General features: G+C 39.4%; 1 protein-coding gene across 6 annotated transcripts in view; it reads left to right on the forward strand.

The window, feature by feature from the left end:
* The window catches only part of afap1l1a (actin filament associated protein 1-like 1a), a 38,403-nt gene that overhangs the window by 17,965 nt on the left and 2,133 nt on the right, over nt 1–18,305 (forward strand). For 3 of the 6 annotated variants that reach the window (XM_077577478.1, XM_077577480.1, XM_077577479.1), the window contains exons 2-16: nt 6,220–6,345; nt 7,095–7,178; nt 7,255–7,334; nt 7,685–7,820; nt 8,620–8,715; nt 8,806–9,020; nt 9,128–9,307; nt 10,111–10,191; nt 10,781–10,856; nt 12,881–12,985; nt 13,055–13,266; nt 13,363–13,508; nt 14,284–14,353; nt 14,775–14,889; nt 16,560–16,727. In XM_077577478.1, coding sequence (XP_077433604.1) covers nt 6,220–6,345; nt 7,095–7,178; nt 7,255–7,334; nt 7,685–7,820; nt 8,620–8,715; nt 8,806–9,020; nt 9,128–9,307; nt 10,111–10,191; nt 10,781–10,856; nt 12,881–12,985; nt 13,055–13,266; nt 13,363–13,508; nt 14,284–14,353; nt 14,775–14,889; nt 16,560–16,727 — 1,890 coding nt within the window. Of the gene's footprint in view, nt 1–5,546; nt 5,566–6,219; nt 6,346–7,094; nt 7,179–7,254; nt 7,335–7,684; nt 7,821–8,619; nt 8,716–8,805; nt 9,021–9,127; nt 9,308–10,110; nt 10,192–10,780; nt 10,857–12,880; nt 12,986–13,054; nt 13,267–13,362; nt 13,509–14,283; nt 14,354–14,774; nt 14,890–16,559; nt 16,728–18,305 lie in introns of those variants that run through there. The other 3 variants (XM_077577481.1, XM_077577482.1, XM_077577483.1) reach the window with 3 other exon arrangements.

Genomic DNA, 18,305 nt, shown 5'->3' on the forward strand with positions numbered 1-18,305 from the left:
AAATGTGCAGGAGTTCACTGTATTATGAAGTCCAACACTTGGGACATACTGTAGTACATGGTCAGCTAGGGTTCCAACTTCCCAGCAAACCAAACAAATACCATATAGGAGATTTAAACAACTGCTGGTTGCTCATTTGTTGAATCTCTCATGAGCTATGTGCCCTGTGCAACACAACAATGAGGTTGCAATCTCGGCTCTTCCCCAAAACCTGCCTGATTGAAGTTGCTGCGACTACGTTTACATGCCAGTCTTTATTCAGGTTAAATGTCAAAATTCCGTTTTCTGAAACATTCGAGATAACCCGTTTACACGTATGAGCGGAGAGAGTTACTCCTGTATACATGGTCATCGTACTCAAAAGCGCGACACACGGACGTCATTACGCAATTAGACGGCATTTCCGCTTTTTACGGTCAATAAAAGACATTATATTTGTAGTCAAGTAGTCGATTTCCAAAAGTGTGCTTCTTTGCAGCGTCATCACGTTTGTTTACCTTTGCTTTATTATTTCTGGTAGGAAGCATTGACTTATATGCATGTATATATGTTTGTATAGATACACACAGGGACATTTTCACTGTAGAGACAGAAAATAACATGAAAACTCCGCAAAGACATCAATGTATTCAAGTGAGGCTTATTTGGCGAGTGGGATGGCGCCGTAAGTTGTTCCTGTGCTACAAATATCAAGATTCCTTGTAAATAGAAATAAGTGAAGAAGAATAGAGTGTACAAGGCAATTCAATGACCCGTTCAATCGAGGTAATCTGAATGCCTTTATATGAACAAACGTTCTGGTTAAGAAAGGGGTAACCCAGGGGTCTTATTTGGGTAAAAAAAAAAGACAAAAAGAAAGAAAAAAGAGCATATTATGGTTTTTGTGTTAACATGGCCTTTCAAAATGCAAATGTTGCCAATATTTGGGTTTTAAAAGGGTTGTTGCCTGTATGTAAACGTACTCTACTAAGTCGGGAAAAAAATGGTTTTCTTGCACTTAAAAAAGCAAATAGAGAAGAATGAAATGTGACATTTGGAATCTACATCTAAAACTGCCCTAGAAAATGTTGCTGACTACTTAGTTAATGCATTTTTTTTTAATACAGACCAGTCTTTTAGATAAAAAAAAAAATCTTCCCATGGTCACCCTGGAAGAGCTGCAACTATAAGTCATGCACTACACAAATCTGTGGAGTATATGGAGGAGTGGCAAAAACAAAGGCATTGTTGAAACAAAGTATGAAAACGCCTCCTCTGCCATGTAGGGGACACCACAAACACATGGAAGAAGGTGCTTTGGTCAGATGAGACCAAAGTGGATTTTTTTTTTGTCTAAATACTAAGCACTATGTGTGATGCAAAACTAACACTGCTCATCACAGTGAACACAATATCCCCGCTGTGAAACATGGTGGTAGCAACATCATGCTGTGGACTTGCTTTTCTTCAGCAAGAATAGGGAAGCTGCTCGAAGTTGATGGGAAGCGTGGCAAAATGTGAAAAGGCTCAAGGGTGTAGGGATACTTTTTCAAGGCACTGTACCTGTTCTGCAGCAATCTATTCAAAAGTTTTCTGACAAGGGTGCTTTGCTCTTTTCCATTTCTGTTTTCCTGCATGTGTAAATTATTGATTAAACAGTCAACAGACAGCAGTGTGTTTAAATCTCTCCTTTAACTTGTCAAACAGCCGAACACCATAAAGTGTTAAGGCTGGAAGCTCTCGTCATATGAACCAAACTGTACTGCTTAGTAGGGGTGGGAATCGTTGAATGTCTCACGATTCGATTCGATTCCAATTTCCAATCGATTTTCGATTCAGAAAGATTTTTTATTCACACTGATTTGATTGACAATGATTTTTGCCTCAATTTATAGATGTTCAAGAAATCGTAACGATCTACTCCAGTCTGACTTGCTAATGCTAATTAGTGCGCCACTCGCGGCACTTTTATCGCTCAAAAGAACGGCTCCACACTGCAAAAAAACAACTTTTATTGGAATAACTTGATCGTGACTTTTTCCTTCTACTCTCTAATGTGGCTAAAACTTAACAGTGTATCAGACCGCATGGAACCACACTGCCCCTAAGTAGCCAAATCGGGTACAACATGAAGAGCGCTCCCAATAAAGGCACACACAAACAAAGGGAAGACAGTATAAAATAATTTTAATAAAATCGATTTTGGGACATTTAAGTTTGATTCTGAATCGTACTAAATGAGAATCACAATTCTTATGAGAATCAATTTTTTTTGGCACACCCCTACTGCTTAGTGCGATTTGTGCTTTAGCAATGCTGCATTATTGTGAAAGTGGCCATTTGGCGCCTTAGCTCAGCTAATTGGGAAACTCGGGAGAGTCTCAGTGTCGCCAAATTCCTCTGTAATTTGCTGGAATATGTGCAACATATTGTGAAACTGCGTGGCTGCTGAATGACTGAACTCTCACCTAGCACAAAAGTCATTTGTATGTGTGTGTGTATATTTGTGTACTCGTGTGTATGAGTGTGGTAGACTCAGCAAATCCTATTAAGGAGCAAAACAACTCATCTGAGGTCAGATTATTTTTCATATCAGGGTTTGCTGGACATGTTAGCACAGGTGCTCTGTTTGCTGACAGGATTCAACTCCCAAATCGGCACCCACCTCCTCCCCCACTTCGCCTCCCCTCATCCTTTTGACAAAAAGTCTACGCATGTATCTGTATTCAGTGGCTGCACTTTGCAGAGTCTCACACTATTAACGAGGTGAGGAATGTGTGTGGTGTTTACCAGCAATTGTCATACGCGTGAGAGGAAGTCAATGTTTGACAGAGGCTAAAGCTTTTGAATAGCTTCAAGCATTCCTGCTAGGACAGCAAAGGAAGCATTTTTTGTGTGTTTTTTTTAATTGTAGGTATAAAATATCCTGTAATTATTTCAAGTGTCAACAATTTCATGGTGGTAGAAGAAGATGAAGTTTTGTCCAGCTTTAATTCAAATTTGTGAACTAGAGCTTACTCTGGTTTCCCTCGGGCGCTTTGAAAAACAAATACACAACACTTCTGAGCCGCAAAGTTTAATAAACGTGTGCTGTTTTCGATTTAGTCATAGTGATTATAGAGGTATGACTTAGCATACCTCAGCAATTGTCAAATCAGATAATCAGCTTTTTGCAGCTCATGTCTTAGTATTTTGGTTTTGGAGTTCTGTGTCCTTGATTAGTTGACTAGATTTGATTTAGTGCTGACTCTAAATGTGCAGTGAATGAATCACACTGTGCATGGATTTTTTTTTTCTTCTTACAAGGTTAGGGGAAGCCCAGTTTCAATCCAGAGCGACAATCTAAACAGCTGGAACCTTTGGCAAAGACACGGCTTTCACTCAGCCAAGTGATCCGACTCTCATGAGCCTCCCAATCCCCCTCGCACAGCGAATCACGTCATCTTGAGCAAGGTCAAAGTGGTTGATCCATGCATGAATCACTTCTTCATGCCAACTTTACAGGGAGTGCAAGTGTGCTTTTGGTACAATGGAAGGAAATGCTTTTTAAGGAGCAGTAAAATGCACACTACTAGCTTGTAGCTGCAGTTCTATTTCCATTTTGACTTCAGCATTGATGGTCCATTGTTCAGCCCATAGGAAGACATACCTCAGGAAAGTATTTCTGTTGCTTTTAGGGGTGGGGACATTTTGTGCTTTCATACCATTGACAAAAATATGTAACATTACTAATGTCAAAAAGTCATTAATCCACTCCCCAAACTTGCACATACATACACTGAACTTATTTATTGCCCCACCTTCCAATACACACCAAGGAGTCTATGTGTGAGTATATTTAGTGGAACAGGTCTTATTGCCTTATGGCTGCCCTCCCAACAGAGTTTTCTGGCTGAGCGACTGTCCTACGGCTGAACTCAACAAGATGCACGGTTCAGCAGGTCTAATGTGTGCACTCTGAAAATGAAGCAGGTAGGAGTGAGTTATGGCTGGTACTAAGTGGAGAGGGTTTGTGTTATGGTAGAGTGACGGGACAGTCCCGCTTTTGAGTATTGTGTCCTGAGTCTTGGTGGATTTTGTCAGCCCCATTGTTTCGCCCCACTTTTATGCAGGTCCCGTCTCGATTTTTGTATTAGTCCAGTCAGCAAGTCAATTGTTTGGGCCACCTGTGTGTCAATCACACAGATGTCCAAGCCATTCAGATGACAAACTAATTAAAAATGAATTTAATTGTTAAATTCTTTCCTATTTACTTTCACGTTTGCATTCTCAATCTCATCCACATCTAATCGCCTGCAAGTGTCCCAGGTTTTCATCCTACTGGAACTAGAAGTACTTCCTGCTTTTCTGTGTCTAAGGATCATGGGAAATGTAGTCCTACTAGTGGCTAGTAGTAACTCGCCTAATGCTGCAGTTACATACTTAAAAACGTACTTACAAATGCGAGCTGAGCATTTCTGGAAGTATTTCCAATGAGCGAGGTAAACAATACAGCCAGCTTCCAGTAGCTTCCAGGACCAAGTAAAAAAGGTTGGATAATGGTGAGTGCAATGACTTGATGCTACTTGCTTTAACTAAAGTAATAACACAACCACCGGTCACCAGATTGACTAGCGATTGAATTTGTGTAAATAAATTCCTGATGAAAATTTATTGTATAGCTGTATTTGATTTTCAGTGAAATTGTAGTGTCCCGGTTTCTAATTTTAACCCCCGTAGTATTTGTGAACAAATGCCGCGCGAATTCAGCTTGCTGGCAAGATTAATATAAAATGCTAACCTACTTTTTGCTTTGAAAAAAAATACGTTTTTCAATATAAACAAAATGAACACACAAAATCCACCTTTTTTTGCCTGCCCTCCTCACGATCGACTTGGGAGCAGTCCGCACTTGCTTGTGTCTAGCGTCAACCCAGATATCATATATCAGATATGGCAGGAATTCAAACGGAATGACTGTGGCAGCAAGTTGAGCTGTGAGAATTATGGTTCATTTCCACCAGATGCTATTAGCTTTACTCTGAAGCCGCTACTTTACTCTTTCACTGTTGATTGGTTTATAGGAGCACTAACTATCTACGGCAACTGGCTGCAGTTGGGTACACTTAGGTACACTTGTAAAATTGTGTCTTTCCAAAAAGAATGCTAAGTTTTGATTAACTGTCTTTTTATCCTCAGTAGAGGTCTCTGTTTTAATGAGTGCTGCTGTAGATGCTACATGGTTATGCATGGGCGGAGAACTGCACTGCATCAATCTGAAAGCTGTCACATTTTGGTCACCTTATTTACACTGACTTTATTATTGGAGCTAATGAGAGTGCACTGGTGTAATGATCAGTATGTCTTTTGGTTTTGAGTGAGCCAAGCATTGTGTCTTCACCAGATGGGAATGATGGAGACTTGCTAAGAGGGGCGAATCTTCACCTGTATCATTACCACGCAACACTCTGCAAACAACATCTGTATTCTTTTTATTAGACTTTATTCACTGGACTGAGTGTTTTATGTGTTGTCTTGTCACTATGACAACCTACCACACTGAGAAGATACAGCAGTAAAATGGAATTTGAGGGATTCAAAATAGAGGTAGGTTCAAATATGTCTTTGTTTTCCTAAAGTAGGGAGTAAAACATCTCACATCAGCAGATGATGTGAGCATTCCAATAAGTGTGTCATCTCATGTGCTCAGCTTCTCTGCCTTTGTGTGTGCATGCCTTAACATCTCCGAACTCTCAGCTCAAGATCACGTCTACAAATAAAAAGCTTGGCTGCTGAGTTATACATATGCTCTCTATGTAATTTGTTATTCTTGTCACAAGCGCATATCTCTGCATATTGTCATAGCTTTTAATTTGACCTCAAGAGCGTTTGATTGAAATCTTGTTTTGAGTCATTGTGAGCCAGCCATGTTTCCAAGATGCTGTCTAAATAATGATGTTGGTGGTTCCTTTTGGTTTGAGGATTAAAAAGCTTGTTTTGCATCCACCATTTCTAGCTTTCTCTGTTTTAACGAGGAGTTGCACACATCTGTCCTGTCACTCCATTCTTGTATTGTTTAGTCTGGCTCTTATCAGAGGAGGAGAGTGATGTTCACGGACTGTGAAGGTTAAAGGGTTAGAAAAGCAAAATATATTGTCAAGTAAAAAGAAGCAGCTTACATGCTTGTTTAGACATCTTTGTCCGACCTTTGCTCTGCTGATACGCACTCTGTGTATCCTCTGACATTTCATCTCCATGCAGCAATGGAGCAGTTGGTGAGTGAGCTGAGTGCACTCTTGAAGTTGCTGGATCAGGAGACCCTGAGCTCCTCCACACAGGAAAAGAAGACCTCAGTTTGGAACCTCTTGCAGCAGATACAGCCATCAGGTCAGGCAGCAAGCAGATTTTGATTTTAATGAAACTTTGTGTACTTGTCAATAGTGATGCCACAACACTAAATCTCAAATTGTAGGTCAATCGGAACAGGGGATTGGGAGCTACACACCACCAAATTTGTCAATCTTCACAAAACAAGTCCATCAATGAATATTCAACTTTCAATATGAATATTCAATGAATATCTGGGGGTATAGATAGTGGTCTACTGGTAGATTGTCTGCCCTGAGGGTAGGGGGTTGTGAGTTCAATCCCTGGCCGTGTCATACCAAAGACTATAAAAATGGTACCCATTGCCGCCCTGCTTGACAGAAGGTCAAAGTCAACTAAAACAAAACGTCAAAAGGTTACTAACATATGCACCAGTCAGAGATTTGGAATCCTTGTTGACTTCTCTTTCCAACAATACCAGTTTTGTGAAGATTGACCCAGTCGTTCCTCGGGTACAAGGGTTCAAAGAAAGCTGGCCACGCCCATTTTTGACGACAATGTTAAAATTTGGAGGGCCGAAGATCCCAAACCCCTGCTCCAATTTACCTAAAATTTGAGAATTTGTGTTGTGCCGTCACTATCAACAAGTACACCAAGTTTCAATAAAATCCAAATTTGCTTGGGTCACATTTTCACCTTTTGGGGGGTGGGGGGTGGGGGCAGAGAAATAAAATAAAATGAGAAATAAAGTAAAATGTATACGAACGTTAGTGAGCTACAAGTGTTTGATTGTGCCTTTGTTATTGCAGTTTCAGGAGCAGACTACATCTATGTGAACTCTGCAGTGTACAGGAATGGCACCAGCTTCGTGGAGTCCCTCTTTGAGAAGTTTGGTGCGTTTCAATTCAGTACATTTACAGTACACAGGGTCTCCGTTTGTCTTTAAATACGAGTTGCTTTCATTTCCAGACTGTGAGCTTGGGGACCTAAAGGATGTTACAGACGATTTGAAGCTAGAAAAAGACACACAAAGTGAGACTTTGAAACAGGTCCGTGGCCTAATTTCTTGCACAGCCACATTTTTAAATAAAACTGGCTTAGTTCTTTGATATTTGACTCTCCACATCATTTAAAATCTGTGTTAGACTTTCAGCCTTTCCTTTCCAAAACTAACGATATGAGCGAAGATTGCGAAGTGTAAATGATTAAAAAGGCCTTAGGGAATAAAATATGATGTATTCCATGTTGCGGGGTTTCCCACGTGCTCATCGCACTGTAAATTAAGATTTAGGGCTCCACCCAGGGAATCGTTTATTCTCTGTATCTCTTTGATGGAGAAGCCCCTTTGGCTGGGAACATACAAATCACTCATACTGTTTCTTTCTATCTCACTTCTAAGTGCTGTGGAGACTCCTCAGCTGGGCATTCATCAGAATCTCCTCCACCTCTGCCCACAACACCTCCGCCTGAGGAGTATTATGAGGAGGCAGTGCCACTGAGTCCAGGCAAGATGCCCGAATACATTATCACAAGAGGTAAACGTCTTTCTTCCTTGACTCGACTTGTTGTCCTTATTGATTACTTTCCAGTCAGCTGTTAGACATTATAGATGTATACATTTAGCACATCATTACGAATAACTGGGTGCCTCTTGGGACTTAAAATGCTTCATTTTAGTGGCAGATTTGTAGTTGTTCATTTCTATCTTTTAAATACGAATAAAATAAATAGGTATACCGCAATCGATCCAAGTCAACTAACAGCTTCAGGTTTCAAGAAATGTGCCTTAGCAATTGTGAAGGGGAAAATTATATATTTATAATATTATATATTTAGATATATTCTAAAAATGTAATATTAATCAGAAGTGAGGTCACATATAACATATTATTGTCAAGAAATGCTTAAGGTTAACTTCCACTTTAACTCATTCACTCCCAGCTATTTTCACTGAAGCAACTCCCTTCTCTCCCGCCTGTTTGGCAAGGTCCACAGAAATAAAAACATGGAACCTACCAAAATAAAAGATTAGAGTCTCTTCTTTTATCAGGAAAAAAAGGTATATTTGTATCTGTAGCAAAGTTTCATCATTATTCACAAACCTGTTGAAAACACTGAGACAAAGAGCTTGGCCCTGGCTGATCTCTTATACTCTGCTGCCACCTGCTGGCTGTTATTTGTAACTACTATTCCTTTAAGCGACCTCTTCAGGTCCTAGGCTGCATCAAAGACTTCTGTATGCTCTGGCATAAAAAAAGTATTTAAAAAAAATGTTCATACGTTTTTGGGTTTGAATGAGTTAAAGTCAAGTATTTCATGCTGTATTTTTTGCAGTTAGAACTAGCCCTCCCAATTCCATAGAGGACGGATATGAAGATGCAGACAACAATTACCCAACTACTCGTATCAACTCCCATCGTAAAAACTCCTGTAAGTTAACAATTCTGTACATAATACCCAGCCGCATCTAAATGTAAATCAAGGAAAAGATTTTAACGTACCCTGCCTCTGCTGTCTCAGATAATGATTCTGACGCTCTGAGTAGCTCCTATGAGTCATATGAGGAAGACGAGGAGGAGAAGAACCCCGGTGTGCGACTCACACATCAGTGGCCTTCAGACGAGAGCTCCATGCCTCCTACCAGGGACTGTCGCATCTGTGCCTTCTTGCTACGCAAGAAACGCTTCGGCCAATGGGCCAAACAGCTCACAGTTATACGAGAGAATCGATTACAGGCTAGTAAATGCAGGAAAAAGAAGACACATTTGTATATTTAAATCCATATATATAATTATATATAATATTTGCAATTATTTTTACTATTATCTGTGTCATTGCGCAGTGTTATAAGAGTTCCAAGGACACATGCCCTTATGTGGACCTACTGCTTCCCCAATGCACTGTGGTCTACGCCCCAAAGGACAGCAAACGGAAGCACCATGAACTCCGGTTCACCCTACCCAACGGAGATGCTCTGGTGCTAGCTGTGCAGAGTAAAGAGCAAGCGGAGAGATGGCTCAGGGTAACTGCAACATGATTTCATATGTTTACTCGTTTAATCGTTCACTACGTTTGGTATACACTGTAACGTAGCTACAATAAGTCCTTTGCACAGGTAATAAAGCAAAGTAATTTTGGTCATAATTAGGGGTGTCAGATTAAAATGTTTAATTGTAATTAATCGCATGATGTCGATGGTTAACTCACGATTAATCACAAATCTGTTCTCAATGTACAATAGAATATTTTTTTCTAATATTTTTTCCTACTTTTGTTAACATAAAAGTGGGGGGGTGAAGCTAATAGAAATATGGCTGCATATTTTAGTCATTGATACAGTAATTTCATAATAATTAAAATTAAAAAGATGTACTGTACTGTAAAAAACGAGTGTGATATTGGTTTGTGTTGAGGATATTTTTCTGCCACAAGATGGCATTATTGCATTTGTAAGACGTAAGTGACAGCTCAGTGCATTTTTCTTTTCATATTAACAGCTATCTAATCTTTAACATGAAGTAACTTGTAAATTTCTGCACATTTTTAAAATTGTAAAAGACCTCAGTCTCCACAAATATTTTCATTATTATTAATTTTATTACTGCTAAATTTTGACGTGGACATGTCTGCTGCGTTGTGACTGGAATTCCTCCAGTGCAGGCTTTCCAAGTAAGGGATCATTAATCTCGCATTAAAAAATTTTTTGTGGCATTAAAGGAACTGTAAATTAACTCAAAATTAACACACCCCTAGTCATAATGTAAGATGATGTTTATTGTGTTTAGTATTGGTAGAAATTGTTTGACTTAAAATGATCGCCTATAGGTTGTCAGAGAGGTGAAGGGTCAATGCACTGGGCCGGAGGTATCCGCGTCCCCCGTCATTCGGAGGAACGAACTTGACAAGGTGAGTCAAAAGGTGGTAAGACTTTGATGTGGCCTCTGTCATTTGCTCCCGCAAATTAAAATTCCTCTTCACAGCTGTGTTCGAATAAAAGTTAGCAGTAAGCAGCAATTGTGTTGTCACCATTAATTCTCCCAATCAATTATATGTCAAAACACAGTAAACCTGTGTTTGATTGACAGCACAAAGACAAGATGTTATTACGTGATTGTTAAGACATCAATAATAGGGCTGGAGGTGACTCACCTGTTGGACTGAGTACTGATAAATACCATAAATTCAAGCCAACAAAGGGAGGGTCGGAATCCACAAGTGTGTGTTTAGCTTCTAATGTCATGTGTTTGTGGTACACACTATATGTGAGCAAAAAAAAAATGAAAGTGAGGGATTCCGGTGGTACATACAGTATGTATAGACAAGACAAGTGGGATGGGATTTGGAGCTGTTGGTTGTGCCCGTGCGCAACAAACTAACCCCAGATTGCTCCTGAAAGCTCTAACACCCTTGCTTGTGAAACATATTTATCTTATTGAGTTGAAGTGTCTCAGCAAATAAATCCATTTGTCTGTAATGCATGTGTGCTCTTCCTCAGAGGTTATCTGCAGAGAGGAACAATTCAGATTCAGACAGTGTTGGCGTATCAACAGGGGAGAACCTCAGAGAAAATGGTGAGAATAAGTCATGAATGGAGCTACTTTTTATTTTTTTCTGAGCATATTTGGCAGTTGCAGCATGCTGTGGAAATTGCCTTTTGCTGATAGATTGATGATAAGAATAATAGGCTGCCTGGCCAAAAAGTCAATACCGGGCTTTGACTACATCCCCTTCTAAGAGCCAGTCATGTAGCCACAGTGTAAAGCTTCTTATTCCTTAAACTATCATATTGGAGACGTTGTAGCTTCGCTTTGGTAGTGTAGGTTCAGATAGCTGATGTCAAATGCTGCCACGACCCTGAACAGGGTATCCGATTAGTGATAGGCCGATGCTGACTATTAGTAGTCAAGGAGACACATAACTGATATTTCAAGCCAATATTACTAGAACAGAAAATATTAGTGTCAAAATAAAAAAAAGTTTTTCTTGTAATTTTAAACGTATTAAGAATTATTGTCTTTTTTTAAAAATGTTTTTGGGATGTCTGCATTTAGCTTCATCCTATAAATGTAAAAATGTTAATAAAAAATAAAAAAAATTAAATAGAAGGGGGAAAACAGTGTTTTTCACAGGACAGCAACAATGTGTTAAGCTAAACTAGACTAAGTGCAATTTCTGCAGAAATTGCGTGGGAATGCTGAAAGCTGAATGCTAATAACTGAATGCTAAGCTGAATGCTTATGAAGGAAATTGAAGGATAAAATTACAAAGTAATTAAAGGTGTTTTCAAGGATCTTCTCGAAAAGTAGAAGCCAAACATCCGTTTTTTAAAATGCGCATGCGGAAGAACATCCTACCAGCTCTTCTGCTCATCTGGAAAAAACGCTTATCAAATGTGGGGAACGTGCGAGCTCATCTTCATCATCATCTTCATCAGTCTCTGCAGCCGGCCTCACTTCATAGATAGATGTGCTCTTGCGGCTCTCAGCCATTTTCAAAGTATGAGGTGAGATCGGTGGAGCTACAATGATGAATGGCTGAGTCCGAAGCTCACCAGCTACATGCTGCATGCGCAGCTAGGAACAAGCATGCACGACGTCGTTATGGCAGATTGATTGACGGGATTGAGAACCAACCCTTAAAATGGTCTACCCGGAAGACGCAGCGACAAAAGATCCTTGAATACACCTTTAACTAGTAATGTAGTAGTAGTAGTTGTATTACTAGTAATTATTAAGTAGTACGTTGTAGTTAAATGACAAATAGAAACCCATTCTCAGTCAGTAGTCAGCAGTAGTCACCTACCATAAATTACTAGTATAGTAAAGTTATTTAATTTATCTATTTATAAGCAATGCCGATCTTCCGCTTTCACATCTTTGGTTGCTGGGGTTGAAAAAAAAAAGGGATTATCATTATTAATTCCTTTTCCAATCAGATGGCACTTTAAAGTCATGTCACTTCAGCAGTGTTCCATTTATAACATTATTCATGATCATCATCGGACAAACAGAAGGTGTATTTATCAGCCAACAAGAGAAAGAAACATGTCTTCACATGTTAATTTAGTCATATCTAGTGATATTTATATGATTTAAAACTATGATTTAAAAAACATTTAAATAAAAAGTGTAGGCAAGTGTCAGCATCATTTTTTTATAAAGTTGAAATTTAAATAAATCCATAAACGAAACGTTCCCTGTATCTCACCGAGTGACAAATGCATGCGAATGTAGCTAATTTGGGGTTTTCTTCAGGGTAGGTAAAATGTTTCAAAAGATCTTCGCAGACAATGAAAAATTGGTTGAATATGTTTGAAATGTCGATAAGTAAAAACTGTCTGTGAACATCATACAAATCCTGATGAAAACCCTGAATTTATTACATTCTCAAGCATTCACTGCTCAGTGAGACTTTATCGGCATTCCGATTCTTAAAAAGGCTGATGCCTTATATTTGGCATACCCATAATCGGTCTATCCCTATATGTGATACAGAAAATGGATGGAATCTACTTGTTTCTATTACTGTCTTCCAATCAAGTACTGTTTTCAATTGATTTGCAAAAGCATTTCCAATGCTTTGATTTTCAATGCAGGTAAGGTGAAGCGTGGAGCCTTCGCTGCAGGTCGAAAGATCACACGCATCATCAGCTTCTCAAAGAAGAAGACTTCTCGGGCAGCCTACAACGACCCTCGACAAGGTCAGTGGCTGCGTTCCTGTTTCTCAGCAGCTCACCTCAAAGTTGACGTCATTATTTGTCTATGTTCAGGTTATCTGTCAGTGCTCGTCAACCAAGAGTGGCAGGAGCACTGGTGCTGTGTGTGCAGAGGCTTCCTGCACTTCTACCACGACAGAGGCGACCAGCAGACATCCTTGCCCTCCCTGCCGCTGCATGGCTGTGAAGTGGTGCCAGGCCTGGGACCCAAGCATCCCATCGCCTTTAGAATATTACGAGCAAGTACCACTGTGGCTGCTCTTGAAGTGAGAAGTGTTTGGTACTTTTTTTCATCTGACTTAACCAACATAAAGTGCTTTAAGTTTAAAAGAATTGATTGAATATGCCGTGCTGATTTTCAGGCAGCCAACTCTGAGGACCTTGGCAGATGGCTTGGGGTTCTCTTGGCAGAAACTGGCTCCACCACAGATCCAGAATCTCTACATTATGACTGCGTAGACGTGGAGACCATTGCTAATATCCGCAATGCTGCTCGCCATTCCTTCCTGTGAGTGAGACAGTTTTAGGGTTAAAGTGGAAGTCAACCTTAACCCCTTCGAACCCATAGATGATTGTAGTGGACATAACATATTTGCGTGTCAAAACCAATAAAACGCATAATATGGATGATGTCAACACTTGTGGTTCGTGATTGGATCCTAGCTAACCAATCGCAAATTGATTTGCATGATGTTCATGTTAAAAATGTTACATATAAGCTTGGTAAGTTTACAACACGTTACAGCCATATTATACTGGTGTCCACTATAACAAATAAAAACATGATATAACCCCCCAAAAAAAAATTTCCATGTTGTTATGTGGGAAAAGAGTCTAAAAATTACATTCTAATTAATATTACATTTGTGGAATAAGAGTTATGAAGCAAAATTTTTATCCATATCAAAAAAAATTACATCACAGTTGCTCAGGGTTCAGGCAACAACCAATCAGAGCTCACCTGCTTTTTGAAGCTATGCTGTGATTGGTTGTTACCTGAGACCTAAGCAACATTTATGTTATCTTCAGTCAACAGCAAGTGGTAAAATGGCCGCCCCCTGAGTGGGATAAAAACGTCTGGATTTGGCTGCTTACAAATATTCCACTAATGCAAAATTAACCAGAATACCATATTTAAACCAGTGGAGCTGCATAGAACATATAATTGTCAAAAAAAAAACATTTAGGTTGACTTCCCCTTTACGAATGGGCGCTGCTAACATTTGGGACCCCTTGACCTAACGCAGACGTTATTTGTCCCCCTCTCTCGGTAACCAATGTAGGTGGGTCACGTCGTCAGGAAGTAACACAGACTCCAGAACATATGATGATGTCCCAAATGAGGATCTGCAGGTTGGAGATGAGCACACATTTCCTTTTAAATGAGTATCATAAATACTGTATACAGGTGTTTCTCAATAAATTTGAATATTATGAAAATTGTAATCTAAATGGCATTACTATAGTTAAATAGTTCAAGATTACGTGTTTATTTTTATGATTTTGATGAAATCTGCCTCACAATTCTGTGTGTGAGGAGAAACAGCCACCATAGTGGTGACAAGAAGGCGAAGGGGTCACGCTAGTTTAACAGCCTGTAAACCTCGCATGACAGTCCACTGACATGCATTTAAACACACGCTTCTCACCACCTACACATGTACACACCTCCTCTGTCAGAAGTCAATAAATCTAAAAGTGGCTTCAACTGCATGGCTGAGTATTTTAACTTTTTTGTTTGCACCCCTCCCCTCCATGTGTTCTTACACTTTAGTCAATGGAGAGCTGCCGGCAGCAGTGTGGGAATCAAGGGAAGCGGCGCTCCAGTTTCTCCAGCAGTGATTCTGACAAAACCAAACCGTTAAACTCCCTCAAGCGAACGGGTTCAAGTAAGTGTTTTTGGACGGATTTCAGAATGAGCTCACGTTAATGTGTGCTGAGCATGCGACTGGCTAGTTTAAAAGGCCTGTCCACAACACAGTTTTCAACTGGCAATTTTCAGTTTGCCCCTCCGTGGGCCTGAAAACGCAAATGCTTGAAAACATGTATATTTTTGGGAACAACATCATTAGTGGTTCCATTTAACACTGAAAACGGTCAAAGGGAAAGTAAAAAAAATAAATAATAATATTGTGTTTGTGGAATATGAGTTAAGCAGCTAAATCCAGCCGTTTTTATCCATCTCATGGGGCAACCATTTTGTCACTTGTTGTCGACTGAATATGACATCACAGTTGCTCACGTCTCAGGTAACAACCAATCACAGCGTAGCTTCAGAAAACAGGTGAGCTGTGATTGGTCGTTGCCTGAGCCCTGAGCAACTGTGATGTAATTTCAGTCGACAGCAAGTGGGAAAATGGCCGCCCCTGAGATGGATGCTAACGGTTGGATTTTACTTCATAACTCATATTCCAAAAATGTAATATTAATCAGAGGTGAGGTCACATATAACATATTGTCAAGAAATGTTTAAGGTTGACTTCCACTTTAACTCATTCACCCCCAGCCATTTTCACTGAAGCAACCCCCTTCGCTCCCAGCTGTTTTACTGTATTTTGACTGATTTTGCAAGGCACACAGAATATTGAGTTCTATTGCTATAAAACATGGAACCTACCGAAAGAAAGATTAGAATCTCTTCTTCCCTCAAGAATTTGTATCTGTTTTAGTGTTCACATTGCTGATGAAAACACTGACGAAAAGAGCTTGTTGCAACATGGCCCTGGCTGATCTCTTATACTCTGCTATCACCTACTGGCCGTTTTTTATTATTTTATTTTTCTTAAACTATCATTGTTTTAAGCCACCTCTTCATGTCAGAAGCTGCATCAAAGCCTCCTGTATGCTCTTGCATAAAAAACTGGGCAAGCATATTAATGTTTAGCACTGCAAGCCGATGTGAAGGGGGTTGGATCATTTTGACACCTGTAACTTTCTAACATTAAACTTTTCAAAAACAGAACAAAAAGTTTGCAATTTTACTACGTTGTCATAAATATGTACCCAAAAACGTCTTGCTGGCCTTAAATAAGTTTTACAGATGCAACACCTTAATCATACCTAACAAAGGAATCCTAGATGACACTCCCTTGTGCTTACCAATCCTCTGTTTGTAATAAAATTGAACATCAGCTTCTATCTGTTTCCAAATTCCCCTGTCCCGTCTCACTTTCCATCCAGAATCTCCACTTTTCACTCCAATGTGCGCCATTGTGTCCTTTGGCTGCTCTCCCACAAATAGGGAAGATGAGCATTCTGGGTTTAGCAACATGATATTGGCGTTGTCCTTTCTTTCTCTCTCAGGCCTTTGCGTTGACATTGCGATACTTCAAAGAAAGAGTGAGCACACTTAGAGGCGGACAGCTTCAGGATGTAACATGAGATTTATTAGACATATTAGATTCGCTGTCTCGGCCCATGACCTTTACTTCAGCACCAGTGTGTGTGTCACATTACATCATAAGCTTATCATTGAGGTTGATTATGTTCTTAATGTTTTTGTTTCATTATTTTGTCATTAATTAGCGAGAAAAGATAAATACATGACATCTCTCTTCAGACTCCAACCAGTACGGAAGGTATGGGAAAACACGAGCAGAAGAGGATGCTAAGCGCTACCTGAAAGAAAAAGAAGAGCTGGAAAAAGAAAAGGAGGGGATTCGAAATACGCTCTCAAACCTCCGACAGGAGAAGCGAGAGCTGAAGGAACAGCTGCAAACAGCTTCTGGTAAGAAGAGCCAAGAAAGATGAAAAGAAAAGAAAAAAAATCTTTACTTTGGTCCTCATATCCCTACAGCTCCTCAGCTTTGTATGTAGAAATCCTACAAAAGCTTGCATGTCGAATGGGTCTGCTCTGTCTGACCCGGCTGTCTGACCTCCATAAACCCAGATTATTTTCGAGTGAGTGGGAACAGAATTGAGCCTGCAGGGATAAATAAAACATAAACAACATAGCATTCCTCACTGATTTATTAATTTCCTTAAGTTTAATATTCAGTCTTATATTCTGATTGTTTCAAGCCAAAATTGGAACATTCTTATATCAAAACCAAAATCATCCATTATGAATAGAAAGTGTGTAAAAGTGCAGAGTTGTTAGCAAACCATTTTATTATTAAATTGAATGAAATATTTTTACAATGTCAGTATAGACTTCATAGGCAATTCATTAGGTATTTGATTGATTGACGTCTTTATTTCGAACATAACATAAAACAGTAATCTAATGCACATTCGAGAAAGTGGGAAATCTGACTTTTTCGACTTCAAACCAGGAAGTGTGTACGAGAGCGCTCCCTTAAACTCGGAAATCCCACGTCGGGGGGGAGGGGAGTACCCCGACTTCACCGACTGACTACAATGTGGACGTCACTCTACAATGGCGACCTCTTTGTAAACACAGACCTTGAATGGTAAAACACAATTTACTCGAGTATAAAACTAGATAGCTTTCTTCATTCATAAATATTTAACATAACTTCATATAATACAACGTACGTGACAATAGTATGTTGCTATGTCCCTGCATGAAATTATATGGTGAACTACTGAACTGTATGGAATGCTATATGAAATAAGATAAAAACAATAAATTAAGCAAAATTGGGAGAAGGCAAATTTGCTGGAGGTCAAAATGTGTTTTGAAGATCAAAAAAAAAAAAGATCATTATCCGCTATTTTGGTTGTTTACTTTCGCCGCGAACGCTTTCAGGTTGGAATTGGGAAAAGCTAACTGTGATAAGTCCGACTTCCAAACTTCCTCAAATGCAGTACAACTAGTAATCTATGAGCTGTATCAAATATGCTGTCGTTAATAAAATAATACCAAGAAATTGAGGTAACAACATTAATGACAAAGTTATTTTTACACACAAAGAAAGACAATCATTGGTCTGCATATAGGCTTGTACTGATTTAAAAAACAAAGCATCTTATTTTACTGATATGCCTGATAAGACATATAGACAATAATAATAATAAGTTAAGTTAGTGTGAGTTGATAGTAAACTAAATTTGCTATCAAATATTTTATGATGTTGAAAGTATGCGTAAATGAATAGCCATGTCAATCTTGGTTAGCTTAGAAAATAGCATGGGTTGTAGCTCATGTAACAGACTAGACTGGCTTCAAGTGGAGAAAAGGAGGAGCTCCTCCTACTGCTCTTACAGGGGGGAAAAGTGTTTGAATATTGCTAGTCAATCTGGAGACCAGTGGTTGTGTTAGTACTTTGTGTGCTAAATGTTCAACAGCTGAAAACTCAACTTCCTTGCTACACATTCTCCACGCCTGCTCCTTTTTGGCTTG

This window comes from Vanacampus margaritifer, chromosome 10 (assembly GCF_051991255.1).
Source record: "Vanacampus margaritifer isolate UIUO_Vmar chromosome 10, RoL_Vmar_1.0, whole genome shotgun sequence".
In the NCBI taxonomy this organism is placed as follows: domain Eukaryota; kingdom Metazoa; phylum Chordata; class Actinopteri; order Syngnathiformes; family Syngnathidae; genus Vanacampus; species Vanacampus margaritifer.